This window comes from Peromyscus californicus, unplaced genomic scaffold, assembly GCF_007827085.1.
Source record: "Peromyscus californicus insignis strain IS unplaced genomic scaffold, ASM782708v3 Scaffold_6__1_contigs__length_162567912, whole genome shotgun sequence".
NCBI classification, from domain to species: domain Eukaryota; kingdom Metazoa; phylum Chordata; class Mammalia; order Rodentia; family Cricetidae; genus Peromyscus; species Peromyscus californicus.
The window spans coordinates 45,262,771-45,286,100 of NW_026294584.1; the positions used below are offsets into that span (position 1 = coordinate 45,262,771).

Here is a 23,330-nt window from a genome sequence, read left to right on the forward strand (position 1 = left end):
CTGAAGTGGCCTCCCCACCACTGCCACCCTCACTGTCACCCTTCTGTGTCTCAGAACCTTAGACTTCACTGTGCTCCTCCCTGCCTGGATGGCTCTCCCCTCGACAGTCACTTCCTGCCACCTCATTTTATGCTGCCTTGTGCTCAGAAGGTCCTTCCCCAGGAACAGTTCCCTGGAGATTGTCTTTCAAAGAGCAAATTTCTGTCACTCTCTGAGACAGCACTTTACTCCCAAATCAGTTCCATTTCCCACTGTGCTCACTGTTATCTGACATAAGCCATTCATTCATCCCTTCATTTTCTCCAGAAAGCGTGCTACCTGAAGACGACAACCTTGGTACCTCGATGCACACAGTGTCTCTAAGATCTAGAGGGACACCTGGCTCACAGTTGGTGCTCAGTAAATCATTGTTGAGTACCAAATGACTAAGGGACTGAGAGAGCTAGTAACTTGGCTGGACTTACATAGCACAGGTCCATATGATACACAGGTACAGTCACCACCACACAGGTACAGTCACCGCCCACTTCCTTCTCTACCTCTGTTGTCATGAGATTTCCTTACCACCATCCTTCCACCATCCTTCCTCACACTGAGAGCTGGCCCATGGTGAGAGGTTGCCTGGAATAAGAGGAGAGCTTCAAAAAGCAACAAGAAGACTCTCTGGGATCTTCCGTATCTATAGGTTCATTGTGTACCCCAATGGCAAAATAGGTATGGAATCTCTCCCTGGCTGTCTAAATCTCGGTCCCTTACTGTGGAAGACAATATATCATACGTGGGATGGAAGTAGCAGAGGTCAGCATCACAAAAGGATCCTGGGAAAAGCAAGGGTGGGCACCATTTAGAAGAGAGAGCATCTCCTATTGCATTGGTCTCTCACTACATGGCCAAGTAGAAAATTCCTCAAGCCCAGCAGTAACATCCTGGCAACTCACAGAACCAATACTCCCTGGGTCTTACCAACAAGTCAGTGCTTAATATTTCATCTGAATCTTCTTCAGTGCCCCAGTCCTCCAGAGAAGGGCTGTGCCTTACCAGGAGCCAGCTAGACCCATGGCTCTGTCCCTGGCATCAACCCCACAGGAACTAAGAGGGTTTCTGGGGCTTTTACTTTGAGCAAAGCATTCTTTCAGGTTCCAGACACAAGAAAGACAAGGTCCCTACCCTCTAGGGATTCCCATGCCAAGGTGCAGAGAAGAAAAAAAAAGTCAACAGGGAATGTTCAGGCCAGTAGGCAATGGAAGGAACGAGAATGGCAGGAAGGAGTCACGATGCTGGCATTGGGAAGGGGCTCAGCTTTAGATGGGTGGTCAGCAGCACAAGAGGGAATAGCCATGGATGCCCTGCAGGGATGCAGAGACAGCAAAGGTCCTACACCTGGAAGGCACTGCACAGGGTAAGGGATACAGTGTAGGCTGGTACCGGGGAATCAGAGGGTAGGGCCCCAACATGATCTTGGGCAGGGTCACAGCTTGGAGTCCTGAAGAGCCCAAGTCTAGACCTTGGGTTTTATGCCAAGAGGATCAGGAAAGCATTGGTGGTAGGAGAACTCAGCCAGCTTGCTCACAGCCTCCAGACTCTCTCCTCCCTCTGCCACTCACCAGGCCTCCTCTTGCTCTTGCATTAGACACAACACCAAAACCAAAGTTCCTTTAGGTAGCTGTCTTGCTGCAATTACAAATGAGGAGTGGAAGCGTGTCTCTAAGCAGATGTGGTGGAGCACAGCTGGCACCCTTTACCAGCTCCTTCTGGCATAGGCTCTCCATTAGCTCCCTCTGACACAGGTCCTTCACTCTGAAGTGGGCTGTAATTCCGATTGCCATTGCACTGGGTTTAGGAGTGAGTCTACCATCTCATGATGTTGGAAAATGCAGACCCTGTGGTATTTTATGGTCAGTTTTTAGAGTCTATTGATGGGAACAAGCCAGAACAACATACTTGGAACAAGAAGCTCAAGGCCATAGACTTCTAGAGCTCAGCTTGTTCATTCTCTCACCCACTGAACACATATGTATTGTATTCTTATGTGTCAGATACTGTTCTAGGGGGCTATGATACATACATGAACTAAAAAGATAAAACATCAATATTTCTGTTCTCATGCTGCATACATTCAAAATGAGGAACTTCCATACATCAAGGGGAAACTTCCTCAGGCTTTCTCAGAGGTTGGCGAATGTATGCGCACGAGCACTGCAGTCATATATGAACTAAAAAGATGAAACATTGAAACATGCCTATTCTTGTGGTGCTTACATTCTTTTTTTTTTTGTTTGTTTGTTTGTTTTGTTTTTCGAGATAGGGTTTCTCTGTGTAGCTTTGCGCCTTTTCCTAGAACTCACTTGGTAGCCCAGGCTGGCCTCGAACTCACAGAGATCCACCTGGCTCTGCCTCCCGAATGCTGGGATTAAAGGCGTGCGCCACCACCACCCGGCTTACATTCTAAATGAGAAAGGCATGCAAGTCAATAACACACTTAACAGGCATGGGAACAGGCATGGATGGAAACAGAGGGATGTAGGAGTTGGTAGTTGCTGGATCTGGTGGACAGCAGGTTGGAGTTTCTCTGGGGAGCTCAGGAGAACCTTCTGGAAGCAAAGACTTGGAAGAGAGTCAGCCTTACAGCTGTCTGGAGACAACTTTAGGCATGAGAATCATCAGAGCAAAGATCTCCCAAGGCAAGAGAATGCCTGCCATAGCAGAGGACTGTCACTGGGGGCATGTCTTTGTCGGGACACTTGCACTGCCCTGATTTTGCAGAGCTGGTGTAGAGAGCAGAGTGAGAGAGGGGTTGGTGAGGTCAGTTAGTTCTGGAACGTGGAACATACATAGGGCATGGTGGCTGTCATGGTTAGCTTTAATTGCCAACCTAACAAAATCTAGGATAACCTGGGGAAAGATTCTCATTGAGGGTATGTCTTCACTGTGTTGTCCTACGGGCATGTCTGTGGGGGATTATCTTGACTGCCTTAATTGATGTGGGTAGCCCCAGCCCACTGTGGGCAGAACTATTCCTTACTCCGAAGGTCCTAAGCTACATAAGTGTGTAGAAATTAAGATTTGGGCAAGCAATTAAGCAAGCATGTGTTTATTTATCTATCTCTGGTCTTGACTGCATATGTAATATGACTAGCAACTTAAAGCCCCTGCCACTGTGACCTCCCCACATAATGGACTGGAGCCTGAAATTGTAAATCAAATAAACCCCCTTTTCCCTAAGTGGCTTTTGTCTGAGTACTTTATCACAGCAACAGGAATGGAACTAGAACAGTAGCATGCCTACAATCCCAGTGTCAGGGAAATAGAGTCAGGGGGATTAGACATTCAAGGTCATCCTTAGCTACATAGCAAGCCCCAGATGGGATACACAACAACCTGCCTCAAAAAAACAACCCCCAGACGAACGAATAAAAGGAATACACAGGCCTTCTGGTTCTCATCGGTGCTGAAGGATTTGCTGATCTAGAACGTGATGGCATGTTAATGAGATAGGATTATGTGCCTTGAGAAAAGTCTGGGAAAATACTGGTGGTTACAGAGAAAACGGACAGGGGTCTATCGAAAATACCAGGCTTGATCCAGGGTGATAGTAATGATATGGGAAATTGTCACGATTTGGAAATATTTTGTAGAATCAATAGATTTTCTGATATGTTGGATGGAGAGTCATGGGTTAAAAAAGAAGCCAAAGATGGCTATAAGGTTTTTAGTTTGGATGACTTGGTTGCTATTAACTAAGATAGTGATTACTATAGATGAGGAATGCTAGGGAGGAAGATGAAGAATGTGGCCTCAGGCATGTCAAGTTGAAAGTATATGAAATGCACATACATGAAGATGGAGCAAAGGCAATTAGCTATGTTAGAAGGACTGGGTGGAGAGCACCAGATAAGATGTGAAGCCATGAGACTGAATAGATCATTAAATAATAGTATAACATTAAGAGGATAAAGGAAAGAGGAGGAAGGACTGGGTAGAAATCAAGAAGCAGCAACCACAGAAGTAACAGGAAATCCAGGATGTTGAGGGACCTTAGAAGCAGTAGTCCAAAGACAGCCTGGTTTTTCTAAGCCTTGAAGGTCATAGATGAAGGCTTTGCTTCCTAAATTTCTCTGAGCCTCTTTACACAATAGCTCTACCAAGGTATCAATGCTAGGGGAATGCTTCAATACATTTCTACTTAAGAACTGACTCAAGCTTTGTAAAACTATTGCCTGCTACTTCCTTTATGAGTGAAGTGGCACTGTGCACAGCCATACCTGTTTGTTTGTATGTTCTCAATGACAGCTTTATGTCAAGACAGCAGAGTTGGATGATGCAACAGAGCCCATATGGTCCGTGAACCCTTAATTACACAGTAGTTGAGACTTTCTAGAAAAAGACCATGAATCCCAGGACTAACTCCTTGGTATTTCATGTTATTAACTCACTTCCTTCAGGAATATTTAGGTCTTTACTCACATGAAGAAAAAAATAGTAATCTGAAGACTAGCACATGTTACTCCTGGGTTATTCAAGCTATCAAATGAAATAGTTCATCACTGTTACCCTTAGGTTACAGATGATAAAGCCAAGACAGGGAATGTGCCAGTTATTTGTCAACTTAACACACACTAGAGTCACCTGGGAAGAGAGAACCCAATTGAGGAACTGTCTCCATTAGATTGGCCCATGGTCATTTTCATCAGGAATTTTTTGGTTAATGATTGATTTATGAGGCTCTAGCCCACTGTGGACAGTGCCACCCCTAGTCAGGTGGTCCTGAGATATCTAAGAAAGCAAGCTGAGTAAACCATAGAAAGGAAACAAGTGAGCAGCATAACTCCATGGTTTCTACCTCACTTCATGTCTTGAGTTCCTGACTTGGCTTCCATCAGCAATGGACTCCACCATCCCAACAATGGTGGAAATGAATCCTCTCCTTCTCAAAGTTGTTTTTGGTCAGTGTTTTATCACAGTATCAGAGAAAGTAAATCAGAACAATGAACTCAAGCGGTATGTCTACCGTCACCCAGTCAGTTAAGAACAGGTCTGACAAGCCAGGCGGTGGTGGCACACACGTTTAACCACAGCACTTGGAAGGCAGAGGCAGGCAGATCTCTGTGAGTTCAAGCCTAGCCTGGTCTACAGAGTGGGTTCTAGGACAGGCTCCAAAGCTATACAGAGAAACCCTTGTCTGGAAAAACAAAATGAAACAGAACATGTCTAGCCTGAAATCCAGAGATTGACCTTATGGCTAAGCTTATTATATGTGTCATGTCACTTACGGTTGGAGCACTGGCTGTTAGATGACCATAGAGGATACTGATCCTTTATGAGCTCCAGAACTTACATGACACTACGCTTAGCAAATAGAAGAGTCAGAGTTGACGTTCAGTGTTACAGTTTGAGTGTGAAATGTCCCCACAGGCTCATGTGTTTGAACACTTGGTCCTCAGATGGTGGCACTGGTTTGAGAGGTTATGTGCTCTTTGGGACATGGGGCCAAGCTAGTGGACAAAGACGACTGGAAGCAGGTCTTCAAGGGTTACAGCCTGATTCCACATCTAGCCTGAGTTCTGTGCTTTTTGTTTGCTACCCCAATCTGAGCAAGCCACTGTAAGCTCCAATCGCCATGAACTGACCCTCTCCGGTCTTCTCTGCCATGATGGACTATATCCCTTGCACTGCAAGTTCATAAAATCACCTTTAAGCTGCTCCTGTCAGACATTTTGCTCACAGCAATGTTAAACAACTAAGACACTCAGATGTTGTGGGGCCTGTGCCCTTAACCACCGTGCTATACACTGAGTCTGCCAACCCACTGGACACCAGTGCTGACCCAGGCAACAGGACCTTTGGTTTTGATTTTGGGTCTCTGTGAAGAACAACTCCAAAATGGATGAACATCTGACCTTCTCACCCCTGCCTTTCTTTCCTGTCCAATATGCCATAATCAAGTTCCCAGCTTGTCTCATCACCACGCCTGAGTGGGTAGGGAGCACACTAGAGGAAACAGAGCTGGATGAGAACAAAGAGACAAGTAAGTCTTCAGTGGGGTCCTTCAAAGGCAGGGGAAGGCTCACACTCATTGTTACCAGAGAGGACGGATCGTTTTACACTAGTAGTTTAGCTTTCACATCTTTCAAAGTTCTTCCATGTTTTAAGTCCCAGGTTTAGAAATTCTGGATTTCAGGTCATGCAAGGCATATAGAAATGTTCAATGTCGCCGGGCAGTAGTGGTGCACACCTATAATCCCAGCACTCGGGAGGCAGAGGCAGGCGGATCTCTGTGAGTTCGAGGCCCGCCTGGGCTACCGAGTGAGTTCCAGGAAAGGTGTAAAACTACACAGAGAAACCCTGTCTCAAAAAAAACAAAAACAAAAACAAAAAGAAATGTTCAATGTCATACCAGGTCTTGGACCTTCCTTAAAGAAGTCAATTCCACCAAAGAATGCTATCCCCTGCCCCCATCTCCTATGGCCATAGAATTAGGCAGAGTGAGGAGTGGGGAATCACACTAAGAAAAAAAATACAAATGGGGATAGATTCCCTACCAGCTGCTCATTCCATCCCAGTTGTATCCAACCCCACAGCAAAATATTTCACCATCCCTGAGCCATGGTGGCTTCCAAAGGGCACCACAATGAATCCCTATGTTGCTGAAGCTGGCAGATCCAGAGACCCACACTGAGAGAAGATGTCATCAAGCTCCTAAGGAGGGTGGGGCTACTGTGGGCTTCTAGGACATAAAGCACAAGTACTGTGGGTGGCATAATGTGGAATTCATCTCCCTCACTCTGTGGAGTTGGGACAGGCAGAACAATCTAGACTCTGTCAGCAAGGTCCTCCAGAGAGTTCAGGCACACTAATGAAGATGAATAAGAGAGAGAGCTGTCCCTCATGGCCACGGCCTCTGTCACCCAGTGCTAAGGCATCCATATTCATGAGCTAGATGGACAGCTTCCAATATGACCCCCTACAAATAATGAGGCAGAGGTACAGCAATGCCTATCCACATTTAGGGTTCCAGGATATATTGTGGCATATAAAACTCTGGGCAGTAAGTTAAAGGACTATAGGGAACACCTCTAATTATATGATATTATCTCTGGTCTGCACTGAGGACCCCTGAACAACTTACTTAGTACTTGGCTAAGCTCTGGAACCAAATCTAACATTGCTAAGTCCTACTTAGTTTCAGCCAACATCATCCCTGTGCCCTATCTGTTCACAGACCGGCTTTCATGGAATCTTCTAGATGTTCCACAAAGTTGGGGGTACATGGGAATGCTCAGAGCACACCATGTATCATCTCATTCCACTGCACTGACTGTTTTCCAAACCTTCATCCATCTGGCTCTTCTATGATGCTCACTTACCTAGGTTTCTTTCAGCAATAAATCTCTGCAATCACACAAACCTCTTGGGACCAGGAAGGTGACTTTGATAGGTGTTTATCCTTTCTGTAGGGAAATCTGACCAAGAACTTGGGATTCTACACTTCAAGGTAGTAAATGTTGGTTTTGAGCCTATCTGCCACATGGTTTTGAAGCTAGTGGATTTGTCCTAGACCCTGAATATTTTCAACATATTTCAAATGTTCCATTCCTGTTACAACAGACCCAGCCCTAGTCCCCAGGCAGCATAACTAAAAGGCAGCACACTGAGCCAAATAAATCAAATCACCTCTCTGCAGCTGGCCTCCTGCAGGTTTCTACAGAGCCACAGGCTAGTATTTAGTTGCAAGACAAGTGTCGAGCAGAGCTCAACAGCCTTACCTGCCTTTCTGACATGATGTAGAGTTGCTCGTGGTCCTTGGAAAAGGCCATGTCCCGGAGAACTGGGCCTGGGTCCACCACCTGCACAGTCTCATACTGGAGGGCATTGCCCTTGGGCCCATCCACCCGGATCTGCAGAGAAAGGAAAAGGAAATGTGAGGTGAATGTACTAGTTACTTTCCTATTGCTGTGATAAAACACCATGACCAAGGCAGCTTATACAAGGATCCATTGATCTGGGCTCATGGTTCCAGAGAGAGATGAGTCTGTGATGACAGGGAAGCAAGACTGTAAGGGGCAGATATGGCGGCAGGAGTAGGAAACCGAGGGCTCACATCTTGACCACAAGCATGAAGCAGGGAGGACAAACCAGCAGGAGGTGAAGTATTTTACTCTCAAAGCCCACCTCCCATGGTGTACTTCCTCCAACAGAGGCATACTTCCTAAGCATCCCCCAAATAACACCACCAAACGAAGAGCAAGTTTTTAAATGCCCAAGCAAGTTTTAGATGCCCAAGACTGTTGGGGGACATCTCATTCAAACCACTACAATGGCTTTAGAGTTTGTATTGTTCACAGCCCAACTTCAGCCTAGAGACACTCCCAACAGTCAAGGGAGAGGCAAGGAGCTCTGTCGTTGCAGAACTTAGAGTCCAAGTTTTGGTTTTGCAAAGACATAAGTAATATAAGTCCACTGTGGCTTACTAATGGAAGCTCATGAAAGAAGGAGGGAACAGACCATCCTGAGCTTTAAAAAGAATTTGGTTTTGTCTCTGGTTTTCTATGCCCTAGGAACAGTTCACTGAGGCAAGGCTAGTCTTTAGAGAAGAGTACAAGGCTGGTATCCAAATGAAGGGTCTGGGTTGGGTACTGAGGCAGCTTCAGGTCAGGGGACAATCCCACATAAGAAAGACAAGAAGAAAGGCTAACATTTGTTAGCAGAAGTATTTTTGATATATGGATGAGGGTATAGTCACTGAAACTTCTACCCAGGTATCACTGCTCTGCTTTGGAAGAGACTTGGAGAGTCAATCCCAGAAGCTCCACATCTCTGATCTCCTTTGGTCCATAGAAACTAGTAGCTTACACTTCAGGTTTTAAAAGTAGATGTTGGGTCCTGTAACAGCTCATTGTGAGGTTCTGTTCATGATCTCAGGGAAGGAAAGTGTGCCTCAGGCATGAGCCATCCTCAATCTTTCAAGAATACTTAGAAGATTGCATGATCCCTGGGCCATCTCCAAGTCCTTCCTAGAAATGTTTAGACAATGTGGAAACCACCAGAAGAGATGTCCCCCTCTATATACACCCCACCACTGAGAACAGACCTAGAAAAGACTTTGGCTTCCCAACCCAACACAGTGCTCATCTGGCCTCTGGCCCATGTTTCTAGAGTCAACTGAAATGTACGCACACTGATCCAGCAGGCCTCCTGCCCCATGAGAATAGCACCATCTATGTAAGTTGGGACAAGGACTACTGAGGATGTGGCTAAGTGTTAGTTAGTGGATCTGAGGACTTGAAGATATGCTGCTAATACAATGCTCTGCAAGGCATCTCTGGGGGGATTTTAGTGATTCCAGTAACAAAACTAAACAACACATTGCATTCCAAGTGCTACCACTATGTAGTCATTTTAATTTTTTACCTTGTAATTTTCACCCTCTTATGAGATCAAGGAAAACAAAAGAGTTATTCAGAGGAACTAACTGATAGACAGGGACACCACAACTGGTGGCAGCTGATGCGTTGGGTCACCAGAATGCTTTGTTTCTACCACGTTCACTGAACTCAGATACTAGTTGATTTTATGGTTTTGTGTTTGATTGCTTGACCACTATTTATTTTCAAATGAATAAATAAATGAGATTGAGACTCCTCTGATTTGCTGATTTCCATTATGCTCACCAGAAAAACAACAACAGGAAAACCAGCCTGAAGAGAGATGCACACTCTCCCCCTCCCTGCCCCCTGCCCCCCCCCCCCCCATTTCTGCACCCACTGCTGAGACATCAGTGTGCACATTGGCCAGGCACTTTCTCAACTAAAATGAAACAGAAATCTATGCAAAACCAGTCTGGCAGTGAAGTGATGGTTGTGGCCAGTGGCCTAACCAGGCTTCATCCCCAGCTGGGAAGAGCCCTGGAGTGGGAACAGAGAATGATGCTGAGCACCCTGGCTGAGTACCTCTTTTGGGCCCCTGACAGAAACGGTCTCCCATAGGGACCATCCCATGCCCTTGGTCTGATCCCCATTAGAAGTTAGATTCAGTGCCTCAGGAGTGTTCCTCATCACCTGCCTCTAACTTCCCTGCTCCTTAGGATAGGGTGATATGCTAGATGTAATAGACATCATGTGAAATAAGCAAGGATCCTATAGACACAATGGGACAAACTTTCACAGGCCTGGCCTTTTATGTTCCCTACCCTCCATATTCTGCCAGAGTAGAAGAATAACTGGGAAAGTCTCTCTCCTCCTTCTCCTCTCCCCTACTGCAATCCAGATTACAGTTTTATATACTGCAGAAAGAAGAGAACTCATGTATCTATTTCCTGAGAGAACTGAACACAAGACATGAGCAAAATTTTGTTGTAAAATGGGTTATTTGGTGAATAGTCCTAAAATTTAGGCAGAATGGACTAGCTTTCAATTCTCTATACTCTACCTAAACAAATAGGAATTACTTTTCATGGAATAGACAATGTCTGACATTTACATCTCATAAATCTGTCACCAATATTACTACTGCCCATGTTTGCAGATGATGCATGGAGGATAAATAACATGGCCAAGGTTACATATCTAGGGAACATGGACATGGAGTCACACCTAGACCTGATTAACTTCATTGTCCAGGCTTCTGTAAGTTTTCACACTATACCGAACCCTTACACTGGACCTCAAACCCTAACCCTTAACTAAGTCCTATTGCCAATATCAATCAATTTGCATTCTGTCTAGGGGTCTGTGTTGTGCAAATGTTACCCTGGCAGTGATGAAAGAATCATGTCTTTATCTACCGCAGCTCTTTTGGGGAGGAACTTGCATATGAATAAAGAAATTTCAAAATAATGAGCCCTTATATTTTTGTTTTAGACCTTGCAAAGTATTCTTAAGTAACACTCTCCCGTCTGATGGTTGTAAAATTTTTATGATGTTGACTGTCAGCATAATCATTCTCATTTTATTGATGAAGCAACTGAAATGGGGATTGATCTGAAGCTTGCCCAAAGTTCAGTGGAAAACAATGTCAGGCTAGACTAGAACCCAGGCCTCTCCCAACTTCTGGATCAGTATTTGCCTCTTAGCTACTTAGTTTTTCCAAAAGCCTTTGACAAAGCTCCACATGAAAAGGTATTTTAAAATAATGAGTCTCCATGGAATCTCAGGCAGTTTGACCAAAGAAATAGAACTGAGTTAGAGACAGGAAAAGACATATTTCTGCATGGAGAAATAGAAGGAAGAACTCCCTACGCACTAGTCCTGCCACTAGTCATATATATATATATATATGATCCAGAGAAGGGAGCTGGAAACTTCAAGGATGATTCGAAACTTTGGGGACTAACAAAAAAACTCAACAATGGGGACAGAACTATAGAAAGAAGCTGTTTTCTGTGGGCTCACAGTGAGGGAGGAGCTATTATGGGGAAGACAGCCCTGCAGGTGTGAGACTCAAGGGCAGAAGTCACCTCTGTTGCGTTCCTCATAGACTGTAGGATGTGGTTGGTATTCTATGATTCATTATTGAGCAAATGAAAACCACACTCTACCAATTCAACAATGGACTCTAAGTTGCTAGACATGATCAAGGTAAGAGGCATCATAACCAAGAAAGGGGAGCCCAGTATGACATTTTCTACTTTCAGTACCCCAGGGCACTCAGCAAAATCTTAGGCAGCATTTCACTGGGATATCACAGGGCCATCTTCCTGACCAAGTCTACCTGAACACAAACATGGGCTATCTCGTTCAGTCCACTCTTTAGAAGGCAGAAAGACATTTCAAGTGTTTGGAGCTCATGAGCAGCTCAGGGACAACAGCTCAAACCATGACAAGGAAGTGAATGTTGAGGCAGGAGACTGTCGGCCAGTGGCTGCACTTCAGTCCTAGCATAAAGGCTACCCCAAAACTTTTGAAGTGTCAGCATAAACAAACAAGGTTTGTTACTTTATACAATACAGATGATGGAAAGGATTAACAAAGAAGTCTGTTGTGTTTAGAAGTATACCATGTAGGGAGACCAGCTGTGTGAGGGTCATACACGCAAAGTTGGATGTTGGAGGATATTAATCTCTGAGGCAAACACCAAAGAGGAAATGATGCCCCATTCTGTGAGTTCCCTCTTGTAGTGATGTGCTCATTCATTCTGTGTCCTACATTTGCGGAATGACTTTCTAGACTGAGCTAGCATCTGCAGAGGAAAAGTGGTCCCAACTTGACCTTCCAGGAGGCTGGCTCCTGAATGGTTCAGTCTTTATACCAATGAAGTTCGTGAGCACGGAGGTGTTCAAACGCTGCTACTGGTTCTTTCTGGTGAGTCTGAACAATTGTTGGGGTATAACCAGGGATGGGAAGCACAGTCCCAAGTGATAGTAAGTAGTGCATAGCTCACAGGCCACATGGCAAAGGGCTTTCAATACAGCACATCTGACCATGAGACTTTGGCTAAAATCACATAGCAGGTAACCTCAGAGGCTCCATGGGTTACTCTTAGGTCATTAAAAAGACTGAACCAAAGGAGCAAAATTGATAATGGCTTCATAAAATTACAAGAGCCTGGCAGGAAGGTAAAACTAACTATCTGGAAAGGGTATCAGAGGGGGATCCGTGTAGGCATTTTTCTTCAACATTGTCGTGAGGATGGAATGAATGGGGTGGATCTAAAGTGATTCCTGTCTGTTTCCCATGGCAGAGAAAGGTGCTCTTCCAGGACCCATCTGAGCCCTGGAATGTTCTGGACCAACATTAAACAACAGAAATATGTAAACTACTAATGTAGGCCATTTATGACACTAAAAATTTCTAGTAGTGGTCGCATATTTTAAAAAAGTTAGTAAACTTAATGATTGTACCATTTTATCTAACTCAGGATGTTCCAAATATGATTACATTAACATATATTTAAGTGAAAAATTATCAATGAGATATTTTTCATACTTCTTCTGATACTAAATCATTGAAATCTGATTGAAATTTTACATATATTATACATCTTACTTGGGACATTTACATTTTGGGTGCTCACTATGTGGGTAATGGCTACCATATTGGATGATTTCATTCTAGACTGTTCTCATCTCTACTCTCTTATTCTATACTTACTAAGAATTTAGCTTGGTGACTGTCCTCTTGGGGGTACCACAATGTACTAGAATCTCCCAGGGAACTTCCATCTGTAGCACATCACCGTGTGTTTCATAGTCCTCATGTTTTTGATGCTCAGGGGCTGTAAGCATCAACCCTTGGTGTGGCCTCCTTCATGTCCAGGAAGTCAAGATGCTCAGAAGCATGGCCCTGGTTCTAATCCAGCCCGGCACTTGCTAGGCTCTATTATACATATTCCTGCCTCTTCTCCCCACACTCTGGGCATGCCTCCTGCACAGCAGGACTCCCAATACCCTGGATGATTGTCTAAATATATATATATATATAACATCTGCTTGTGGCACGGGACCAACTAGTCAAACAGTTGCTGTGGGAGCAGGTTTCTGGAGGCTTCCAGCTATATCAGCTACATCTGTTGGGGAGAAGGTGGCAGCCAGACAATTAGATGGTAATGGGCTAACGACCAAGTACACAGATGCACTTCAGTACTGACAACTGGAGAGGCCACACTAGGACCTAACAATTGAACATCACCCCTTTGTGGCCCATGCAGGAGGCTCTGTTACAGCATGGAGCATGCACTGTACCACGCCCTCCATGGGGCTTAGCAGGGACTCATATACACATGTTACTCTGGGTACCCAGGCTACCCTACCCACCTTCTCCAGCCAGTCAGACTCCAGCCCTGGATCTTTCTAGGCAGCCAGCCTCCGTCCTTCAGCCTCTGGCCCCCTGCCTATCCACCAGTCGGCAAGGCACCTATCTCCATCCCTGGCACAGTGAGTCTCTGAGCTGCCAGGCAGACTGCTATTGAAACATCAGCAGGGTGGCCTCCACAAAGGTCAGCCATCCAGGGAGCTCCTGGCAGCTGCTTGTTTGTTTATTGGAACATTATCTGGGCCGGGCTGTTTATTTACATCCATTGAAGGATTGAACAATAAATATCGTCTCCCAGTAGCAGGCAGATGCTTGCACTAGAGCGTTCTGGCTGCCGTCTTGCTTGAAATAATCTCCCTAATGAGCAAACAGTGCCATTCATCTCTGAAGACTTGGGCCACCCCTGCATTCCCCCCCCCTTCCTCCCTCCCTGCATAGTCTCTTCTAGCTTCCCCAGGAACAGCTACACCTGCCAGGCTGCTAGGCTGTGTCCAGGTACAAAAAGGTAAGAATCAGGGTCGTTTTTCTGGAAGGTGGGGAAATGGAGGCAGAACTGGTGATGAAGGGGAGGGGCGCAGGCTGAAATTAGAGGTATGCCCCATCCCACTCTGCAGTCTCTATGTGGAGCCTCAGTCTCAAATACAGAGGCACAGAGCAAGCTAGCTATGAGCACAGACTGGAGGTCTGGTCAGGCTATACTTCTCAGGATGGTGTAGTGAAAATGGCATACCCCATTTTCAAGTCAGGCTAGAGCTATGGTCTGGCCTCCCAAGTGCCCAGAATCTGAAGAGGGTTCTACCCAGTAAAATGCACAGCAGTTAGTTTGTAAATTAGGCTTTGCTGGGGCAGGCAGGGATAGGCAAAGTACCTAAGGAGGAAGGGGAAGGACCTAGGCTTTGGCTTTTCTTCTCAGAAGTCTGTGTGTGATCTTGGCTGTCTTAGCTTCTTGGCCTTATCCTTGAGGCAATAGTGATGAGGGCCCTTGGTAAGGGATGAGTAATCGGGAGCATCACAGGACTCCGATTCTCTCAGAAAGACACACCAGGAGCCATTGGATCCTAGGTGAGTATTTTATTTGGTTGATCACCACTGGCTCTAGTTGATGTAGCCCTGGTCTCTGTCTCAGCATCCTGCCACACAGGCTACAGAAGCAGACGAAGGAAACAAACAAACAAAAAACTATACTACAGAATGCCAGAGTCAGCAACATAATAGGTACTCATTCATTAAATGCATCATTGAGAGAAGCCAACTCTAGTATGAGATGCTATGGTTAGAATCATCACACACACACATACACACACACACACACACACATATATATGTGTGTGGTATATATATATATATATATATATATATATATATATATATATATATACACACACCACACATGCACATACACACCTCTACACCTCCATATGCACACATACATGAACACACCTACATATATACACAGGCTTTGTCTCCAAAGAAGAAGCAAGTCTCAGTTTAAACACAGCCTTTGGAACTTCCCTGGTCAAATTCTATGGAAAGTGATTCAGGGCAGCATTTTCAACTCTGGTAAGGAGGAGAAGGAACCAGGAAGGATACAATGGGTTGGCACAAAGAGGCAGATCTGGGATGAGGCCTGAGTACTTTGGCTGGCTGTGGTGTTAGACACTTTGGGAAGGCAATCCCCTCCCCAGTCCTTCTCTATCCCTGGGGAGGAGATGCCAACTTTGTATAGTGGTAGAATGAGGCCTCACGTTCTCATCCGATTCTGGGCATTTGGAAGTATACCTGCTTCCTAGCAGGCTTCCCTCATCCCTTGTGTACCCACTTCCTGACAGTATGCATCAAACTACAAACCAAAGACATCTGTTGAGAAACCCTCACTCAGTAGCACCTTGAATTCTCCAAGGCTTTTGCTTTTAAACCCACTGCTGGCATCTTGCTGCCACTCCCCATCGGCTTTCTCTGGCCCTCTTCTTTCTTCTCCCATAGTACCTGTTACCCTCTGACTTACTCTACAATGCACTCAGTTATTACAGCTATTGTGTGCCCCTCACTGGGATGCAGAAACCTATCTCAAGGTATATTTCTCAAACCCTTGAACCATGCACACAGTAGCTGCTCAGATGTTTGCTGAGTGAGTGAGTGAATGAATAAATGAATGGACAAAAATATCCATCGCATCTCTATTCACCTTCATGCTGTAGGGCTTCTCTATTTTACAGTGATGAAAAAGGACACTCTATCTGAAAGATCCAGGAGTAGGATGGTTCTGGAGCTGCCCTACACAGGCCCTGGTAGGCAACTGTGCCCTATTTCCCTCTCCGAGTGAGCTCTATCTACTACTCTGGGGTGTGCCTCTTCATTTTGAGACTTAGAAAGTGGGCCTGGACCCCGCATCAATGTTTAGCCTGTTTAAGTTGCTCCAGAATAGCACAATGAAGCCTCTTTGTTTTGATTTCTTGATTCCAGCCAGGAGAAAGAGAACGCAAAAGGAACAGCAAGACTGTAAACAGCAATTAATTAGACAGGCGCTGTGTGTGCATGAATCCCACACCACGACCGCGTTACTAAACACTGCCGGCAAAACCAGTCCCATTGGGTCCCCTATTATACACATTCAAAGGGCTGAGCGATGACTTCTATGCAGGTTTTAGACCTTCTTGTCCAAAGCAAAAAATAAAATAAAATAAAATAAAAATCAGGGACCTTGGCCTCTGAACTGCACAGGTACATGCGTGGTGACACAGGGGAAAATCTCTAACTGTAGATGACACAGAATCTGAAGAAATGAAAAGCAAAGTTCATGGTTGATTTAAGGCAAGGACCAGAAAAGGCTTGCATGGACATATTTCAAATACAGGATATTTTAAAATTGTCTCCTTGGTTCCACCTGTCCCAGAGATACATTAGGAGCCTACATGATGGAGTTACAGGTTTGAAAGCTTAGGGTTGCTAGCCACCTTTTGGCCTGAGTAGTCTTCCCTCACAAACTTCGGTTGGCCACTCCTCATGCTTGTCTGTTCAAATGGGAGGCTGGACAGACTGCTCCTACTCCCAGAACATGAGCACAAATGGATAGAGAGCTAATTCACCACCTGCCACGAGCCAGGTACCATGCCATGTGCTTTACATGCACCAGCTCCTTCCGGTGTCTGGCAGATGGACCATGCTCATTCATGCTGTGAGAGATCAGAGTCCTGAGATAGGACACATCAGTAGACAGCAGTTAAGCTCATGGGCAAGCACTGTGAATCCTGGCTCTGACACTTAGGGACTGTGTGGACAGAGACACGCCACCAAACTTTCCCAAGCATCACTTTGCTCATGTTAAAAGCAGAAATAATAACAGCTTCATCATTATTGATATTGTATCAGAATAATAATGCCCCAAGCATGTAAAATATTTAATAAAGGGGTAACTATCATGTTTCAATAAAAACCAGCAATCGGGACTGGGGAGATGGTTTAGTCAATAAAATGTTCACCTTGCAAACACTAAAACCTGAGTTTGATCCCTATAATCCACACGGAGAATTAGCTGGTTAGGGTGGTGCATGTTTCTGATCCAATGCTGATGAGGTGTGGCTGGTGGCTCCAGCTTCCTTGGCCACTTCCAGATCAGTGAGATCCAATTTTAAAAATCAAGGCTGGCAGCATCTGAGGACTGACACTCATGTCTGACCTCTGTCCACATGCCTGTACACACAGGAACATGCACACCACCTGCACACACGAAACATGCCATGCGCTGCGCAGAGTAACCATAACAAGCAGGCTAATGGGGAAAAGCCATAGCAAGCTCACTGACTGTGTATCTGAGGGGCACTCAGCACTCTCTCCCGGGATCCAGGGAACTCCTCTCTAGCTGGAAGTTCAGGAAACCAGAAGGGACTTGAAAATGGTGGACCCCTGCCTGAGCAGGCGGCAGCATTGTTTTTGGTGGCGTTTGATCTGAAAAGGTCAAGTTCTAGCTCAAGTTAGAAGAGGACAGCACACAGATGGGCACAGAGAAGATGTGACAAGTGTGAACTGGATGGGGAAAGAGGGCCTGTCTAGGTTTCATCCCAGCTTGACTCCTTTACATCTCCAGCTTTACCAGTCAGCACATACTTGGGATCCTCCAATCTCTGGGTATAAACCCCATCTCATTGGTATCTTGACTGATGCCTCTGACCTGTGTCCTCATCTGCACCCCATCTTTTCCACCTTCGGCCCCTCTTTTACAAATGGCCACCATCAACCTAGAGCAGCATCCCACTGAAACTTAGAATCTTCCTGGCCCCTTTTGTCTTTCCCAATAACAGTGGAATATTAGTCATCCAAAGCATTGCAGGTCCAGTCTCTCCAAGACACAGTGTGCCTTTGCAAATAGGCCTTTCATCTGTGCCCCCTTCTGGCCTGGCCAGTTTTATGTCAGCTTGACACAAGCTAAAGTCATCAGAAAGGAGGGAGCCTCAACTGAGAAAATGCCTCCATAAGATCGGGCTGTAGGCAAGCCTGTAGGACATCTTAATTAGTGATCAATGGTGGAGGGCCCAGTACATTGTGGGTGGTGCCATCCCTGGGTTGGTGGTTCTGGGTTCTATAAGAAAGCAGGCTGAGCAAGCCAGTAAGCAGCACCCTTCCATGGCCTCTGCATCAGCTCCTGTCTCTGGGTTCCTGCCCTGTTTGAATTCCTGTCCTGACTTCCTTCAGTGATGCACTACAATGAGGAAGTGGAAGCCAAATAAACCCTTTCATCCCCAAGTTGCTTTTGTCATGGTGTTTTGTCACAGCAATAGTAATCCTAACTAAGACACATTTCTTCAGTATCCTTTCTGTTTCCCTTCAACCTGTCTAGTTCCCTAGTCCCTCTGAAACTGGCCCCAGGGCACTATTTTTTATCATGCTTGCCTATTCCCATAGCTTCCTGAATGGGGCATCTTTGCCATCAAGAAAAGCTATCATGTACTCTGGCTGATTCTAGGGCCTCTCATGTCTTCCTCTTATGTTTCCTGCATGTTCTATTTCCATGCCAGAGGGCCAAAGTCCCAAGGGCAGATGTTTAGGGGTCAGGTTTAAGGACAGGACATGGATCCAGGCATACTCCTACCATCTTGCCTTATATTAATATTTACTGCATGTATTTAGTTTGTTGGGTGGCTTCAGAGGAAATACGGGACTCAGAGTTTCCATCTCAGGACCACTGTGAGGATTTCATTCTGTAGATTATGAACCACTCTTGGTCACTCGGAGTAAGAACACTTGCATGTGAGTTGAAGCTAATTGGTATGCAGTGTGCTTGGTTAGTTAGTATGGAGATGCAGATGAAACCAAGTGATGTGGATAGCTACGTAGCAGAACAGTGCTTCCCAGCCAAGTCCCCAATAGTCACCATACACCAGTTGTTTAATAGGTGTTTACTAAATTAACTAATAAACATATGTACTCCATTCATAATGGGAAATACCTAAAATCGCCCCAGAGTTCTTAGACACCCTTGACTATTTCCTAAGCTTACCTCTCCTAATGTTGCCTCATCCTAAAGGATCACCAGGCCTCCTAACACCAAGAACCTCAGAAACACAGCTCTACATGGTTCTGATCTTTGTAGTGCTCCCAGCTGTCTGTGGGAAACTTCCAGAGACCAACTGTTGCTCATCCCCTGGGCACTGATATGCAATTTTCTTGAGAAATAAATAACCCAGGGAGCATCAGACAAGTGTGTATTAGCTCGACATCTGCTTTCACTGATGAGCTCTGCTCTGGTCCTTTCCCCACAGCCTCATCAAGCTGCTGGGGTGCCAGTCTTTCTGTGGAGCATGAAGGCTTCCTTTCAGGGACAGATGTGTGTGCTGTTGTGTAGAAAAAAAATAGTCTATGTTTACTTGGGACAAAGGAGTAAGGAATCAGCTAACCAGAAAAAGGAGAGACTGCAAATAAGGATTGGGAGTCTTATGTTTTTCAACCTCTTGGCCTGAGGACCACATGCTAGCACCACACTGAGAGCCACTGGTCCAAGTGGTGCCACCTGGCTGCTGGCTGAAAGACTGAGGGTTGCTTTGAGATATTTAGAGACTTGAAAAGCCCAGAACCAGATGGGATATATAGATGAGATAGATAGATAGATAGATAGATAGATAGATAGATAGATAGATAGATAGATAGATAGATAGATGAAAGAAGCAAGGTGAGATGATAGCATCCATGCATGCCACATTACTGAAGTTCAGGTTTCACTGAGAATGGAAGGTTCCTCCACCATCCCACTGAACATCAAGACAGAGTCCATGCCTTCCAAGTACTACAGCAACTGTCTATGCACATCTTGCTCATGAAGTTCCCACAGTGCGTCACGGCAGGGGTTCTTGATATGCTCTTTTAGCCTTCCTCCTGTCTGTGTGCTTCTTAACTACAGGGCTCACAGTATAAAAGACACCAGCAGAACTCTAGTCTGGAGGTGACATTTTTGGCTTCAAACCTATACTTGGCAATAATGCATCTAAAGGTAGATGTTGTCACATGCCCTGCTGAGAATGTCTGTTACTGTCAAGTAACAAATTCCTGGAGCCTCTTGGAGCAGGCCTCACTCAGTGCCATCTCCCAGACCACCACATGTGATTTCATGTTTCCTCTTTCTACTGCTCCTGTAATGTTCCCAGGCACAGCCTCTGTCCCATCTTTTTTTTTTTTTTTTTAATGGCAACCACCCTGAAAAGCAAATGCTTGGAATTGTCACAAATGAGCTCCAAGGAATTCTTGATGCCTGGAGTGAGGCATCTGAATAGCTCACAGTGAGAAAAATCTGTCCCCAAGGACATTGTGGGGAGAACCCTTCCCTGACTTCAAGTCATGGATCTGAGAAGGACATCCCTGTGCCTAGATGATGTCATCAGACAGAGCTGGAATGCACAGATGTAGAAAGCTAGGGGCCCCGGGTCCAGGGGCAGGGTATGGCTGGGATACCACAAAGACTCTTTTGACCACCTCATACCCACCCCCACCCTCAGCTGAGGGGCCTAAAGACATACTCAAGTCAGATGGTAATCTTTGACCTCAGTAGGGGAGTGCCAAGAGGAAAAGGAGGTGCCAGACTTGATGTGCCTCAGTGCCTAGCAAGGAAAAAAATACTATGTGCCTATATGGATGCTCATTCTGCCAAAAGCCTGTGGGTTTAATTGCAGAGAAATGCATTTTAGAATAAGATATTGGAAAACCATCCTACCTGTCACTGGCCACAGTGATTACAATTATTTATGCGGCGGCACCATGGCCTATGTGTTTCACAGCAATTACACTATTGATCTCAGGACTCAGAAGCACTGAGCAAAACCCATAGGCACTGTCCCTTTCCCCATGGGAATTGTTTCTCCCATGCTTCAGATGTGAAAACTGAGGCTACCAAAGTCACCAGAGTCACAGGAGTTCGTGGCTGGAATAATCAGTCATCAATACACTCATATAATCTGCAAATGTTATATTAACGTACTAATAACATCATACCCAGGTATCCATTTGGCCAGCACTTACTCTGTCCTGGTGGTGTTAATTCCTACATGTATCAGTCAGGGTTCTCTAATGGAACAGAACCTATAGTGTGTGTGTGTGTGTGTGTGTGTGTGTGTGTGTGTGTGTGTGTGTGTGTATACATACAGTAGAAGGGCTTACAGGCTGTGGTCCACCTAGTCCAACAATGGCTGTCTATCAATGGAAGGTCCAAGAATCCCATAGCTGTTTAGTCCATAAGACTGGATGTCTCAGCTGGTCTTCAGTGTACACCATAATCCAGAAGAAGTAGGCCCTAATGCCAGTGAAGAAACAGACTCACCAGCAAGAGAAAGCAGGCAAGGACTGCCCTTCTTCCATGCCTTTTATATAGGCTGCCACCAGAAGATGAGGCCCATATTAAAGGTGGATCTTCCTACCTCAAAAGATCTGGATTAAAGGTTTATCTTCCTACCTCAAAAGATTCAGATTAACAGTGGGTCTTCCCTCCGCAAATGATTTAATTAAGAAAAAAAAAATCCCTCATAGCTATACCCAGCCACTTGTGTTTTAGTAACTTCTAAATGTAGTCAAGTTGCCAACCAAGAACAGTGGTCACACTAGGTTTCCCAAGATATTAAATAATGTAATGTCTTAAGTAAGCTCTACAGATTCCAATCATAGCTCTGCCTGGAACTGGCTACGTGGCTTTTGGGAAATGAGTCAACTTCTCTGACCTTTGTTTTCCTCACTCATAAAACACAGGCACTAAGAGAACCTGCCCCATTCGGCTGACGTGAAAATGTAACGAGCAAACAGGAGTCAGCACACTATCCGAACTAAAAGTTGTTGTCACAGGATATTCCTTGACTTGGACCACACAGCCATAACCTCCTGTCCCCAGCTCCTGCACTGTGAGGGAGAGAGGGAAGCCATGCTGTACTGTATGCTACAACACAGAGGTGGGTGATCGAATCCATGACACCTCATTCTTTCTTAATCTTAATGGTTTGCAGCAAGAGGTGGCCTTGGACCCTGGATGAGGGGTGTTGTCTTGAGGAACATGGGAAAATACGACTTTGTTTCTTTTCCTATAGCCAAAACATTATCAGTCTGAATTCTATAATTTGTAATCTATATCCACTGTGACCCCAACAGAGAGGGTAAGAAGGTCATTGTGTTATGTGTGCCCAAATTATAGCTGTGGGACATGTTTCTATGTCATGGTCATAGTTTACCTCTAGAATGACCAGTCTTGAATTTCCAAAGGAGCCCAGACCCTCAGTTGACCATGACACCGACACCTGATGGCCAACATACCTCAAACGTGCTCTTCCTCCCCACTACACTAGTTTTCTCTCCATGCTTGCTTCTTTCTCTTACCATTCCCTTAGCCATTCATGGTTGTCCCTGATTATTAACCCCCTGTTCCTTCCATATCAGTTCTTCCTCTATCTCCCCACTGCCACTGGGCTATACCAAGCTAAGTGTCTTTACTGTGCTTTACAGTTACCTTATGACTGGCATTTCCCTTATACATCATACAAAGAAAGTAACAGGTTATGTTTCAGAAACATGCAACTCTCCATAGCAAGAAGCTTTATGAAGGAGAGTTATCTCCATAGAGTCTAAGGCTCCTACCAGGCAATGTAGTTCTCCCCTTAACGTGGTCTCCAAATACTTGAAATAAATTTCATATGTGAGACTTTGTGTAACCACAATTAGCTTGGTACTGACTCTAGGCTATACTAGAGAAGGTGGAGAAAGTCTGAAGTAGCATGTAGGAGGCAGAGCAGGAGCTCAGATGACAAGGACCATACTTATTCTCATGCAGGGTCCAAGGCCACCTCTTGTTGTAAACCTTTTAAGATTAAGAAAGAATAGCCGGGCGGTGGTGGCGCACGCCTTTAATCCCAGCACTCGGGAGGCAGAGGCAGGTGGATCTCTGTGAGTTCGAGGCCAGCCTGGTCTCCAAAGCGAGTTCCAGGAAAGGCGCAAAGCTACACAGAGAAACCCTGTCTCGAAAAAACAAAAACAAACAAACAAACAAAAAAAAAAGATTAAGAAAGAATGAAGTGTCACGGATTCTGCCACCCACCTTTATGTTGCATCATAAAGTACAGCATG

General features: G+C 45.2%; 1 protein-coding gene across 6 annotated transcripts in view; it reads right to left on the reverse strand.

Moving 5' to 3' along the window:
* The window catches only part of Plxna4 (plexin A4), a 465,281-nt gene that overhangs the window by 170,979 nt on the left and 270,972 nt on the right, over positions 1 to 23,330 (reverse strand). For all 6 annotated transcript variants that reach the window (XR_008214655.1, XR_008214654.1, XR_008214653.1 and 3 more), the window contains exon 4: positions 7,764 to 7,895. Coding sequence is in view for 2 of the 6 variants with exons in the window: in XM_052722108.1 (XP_052578068.1) it covers positions 7,764 to 7,895 (132 nt within the window). In the remaining 4 variants the exon portion in view is untranslated. The remainder of the gene's footprint in view (positions 1 to 7,763; positions 7,896 to 23,330) is intronic.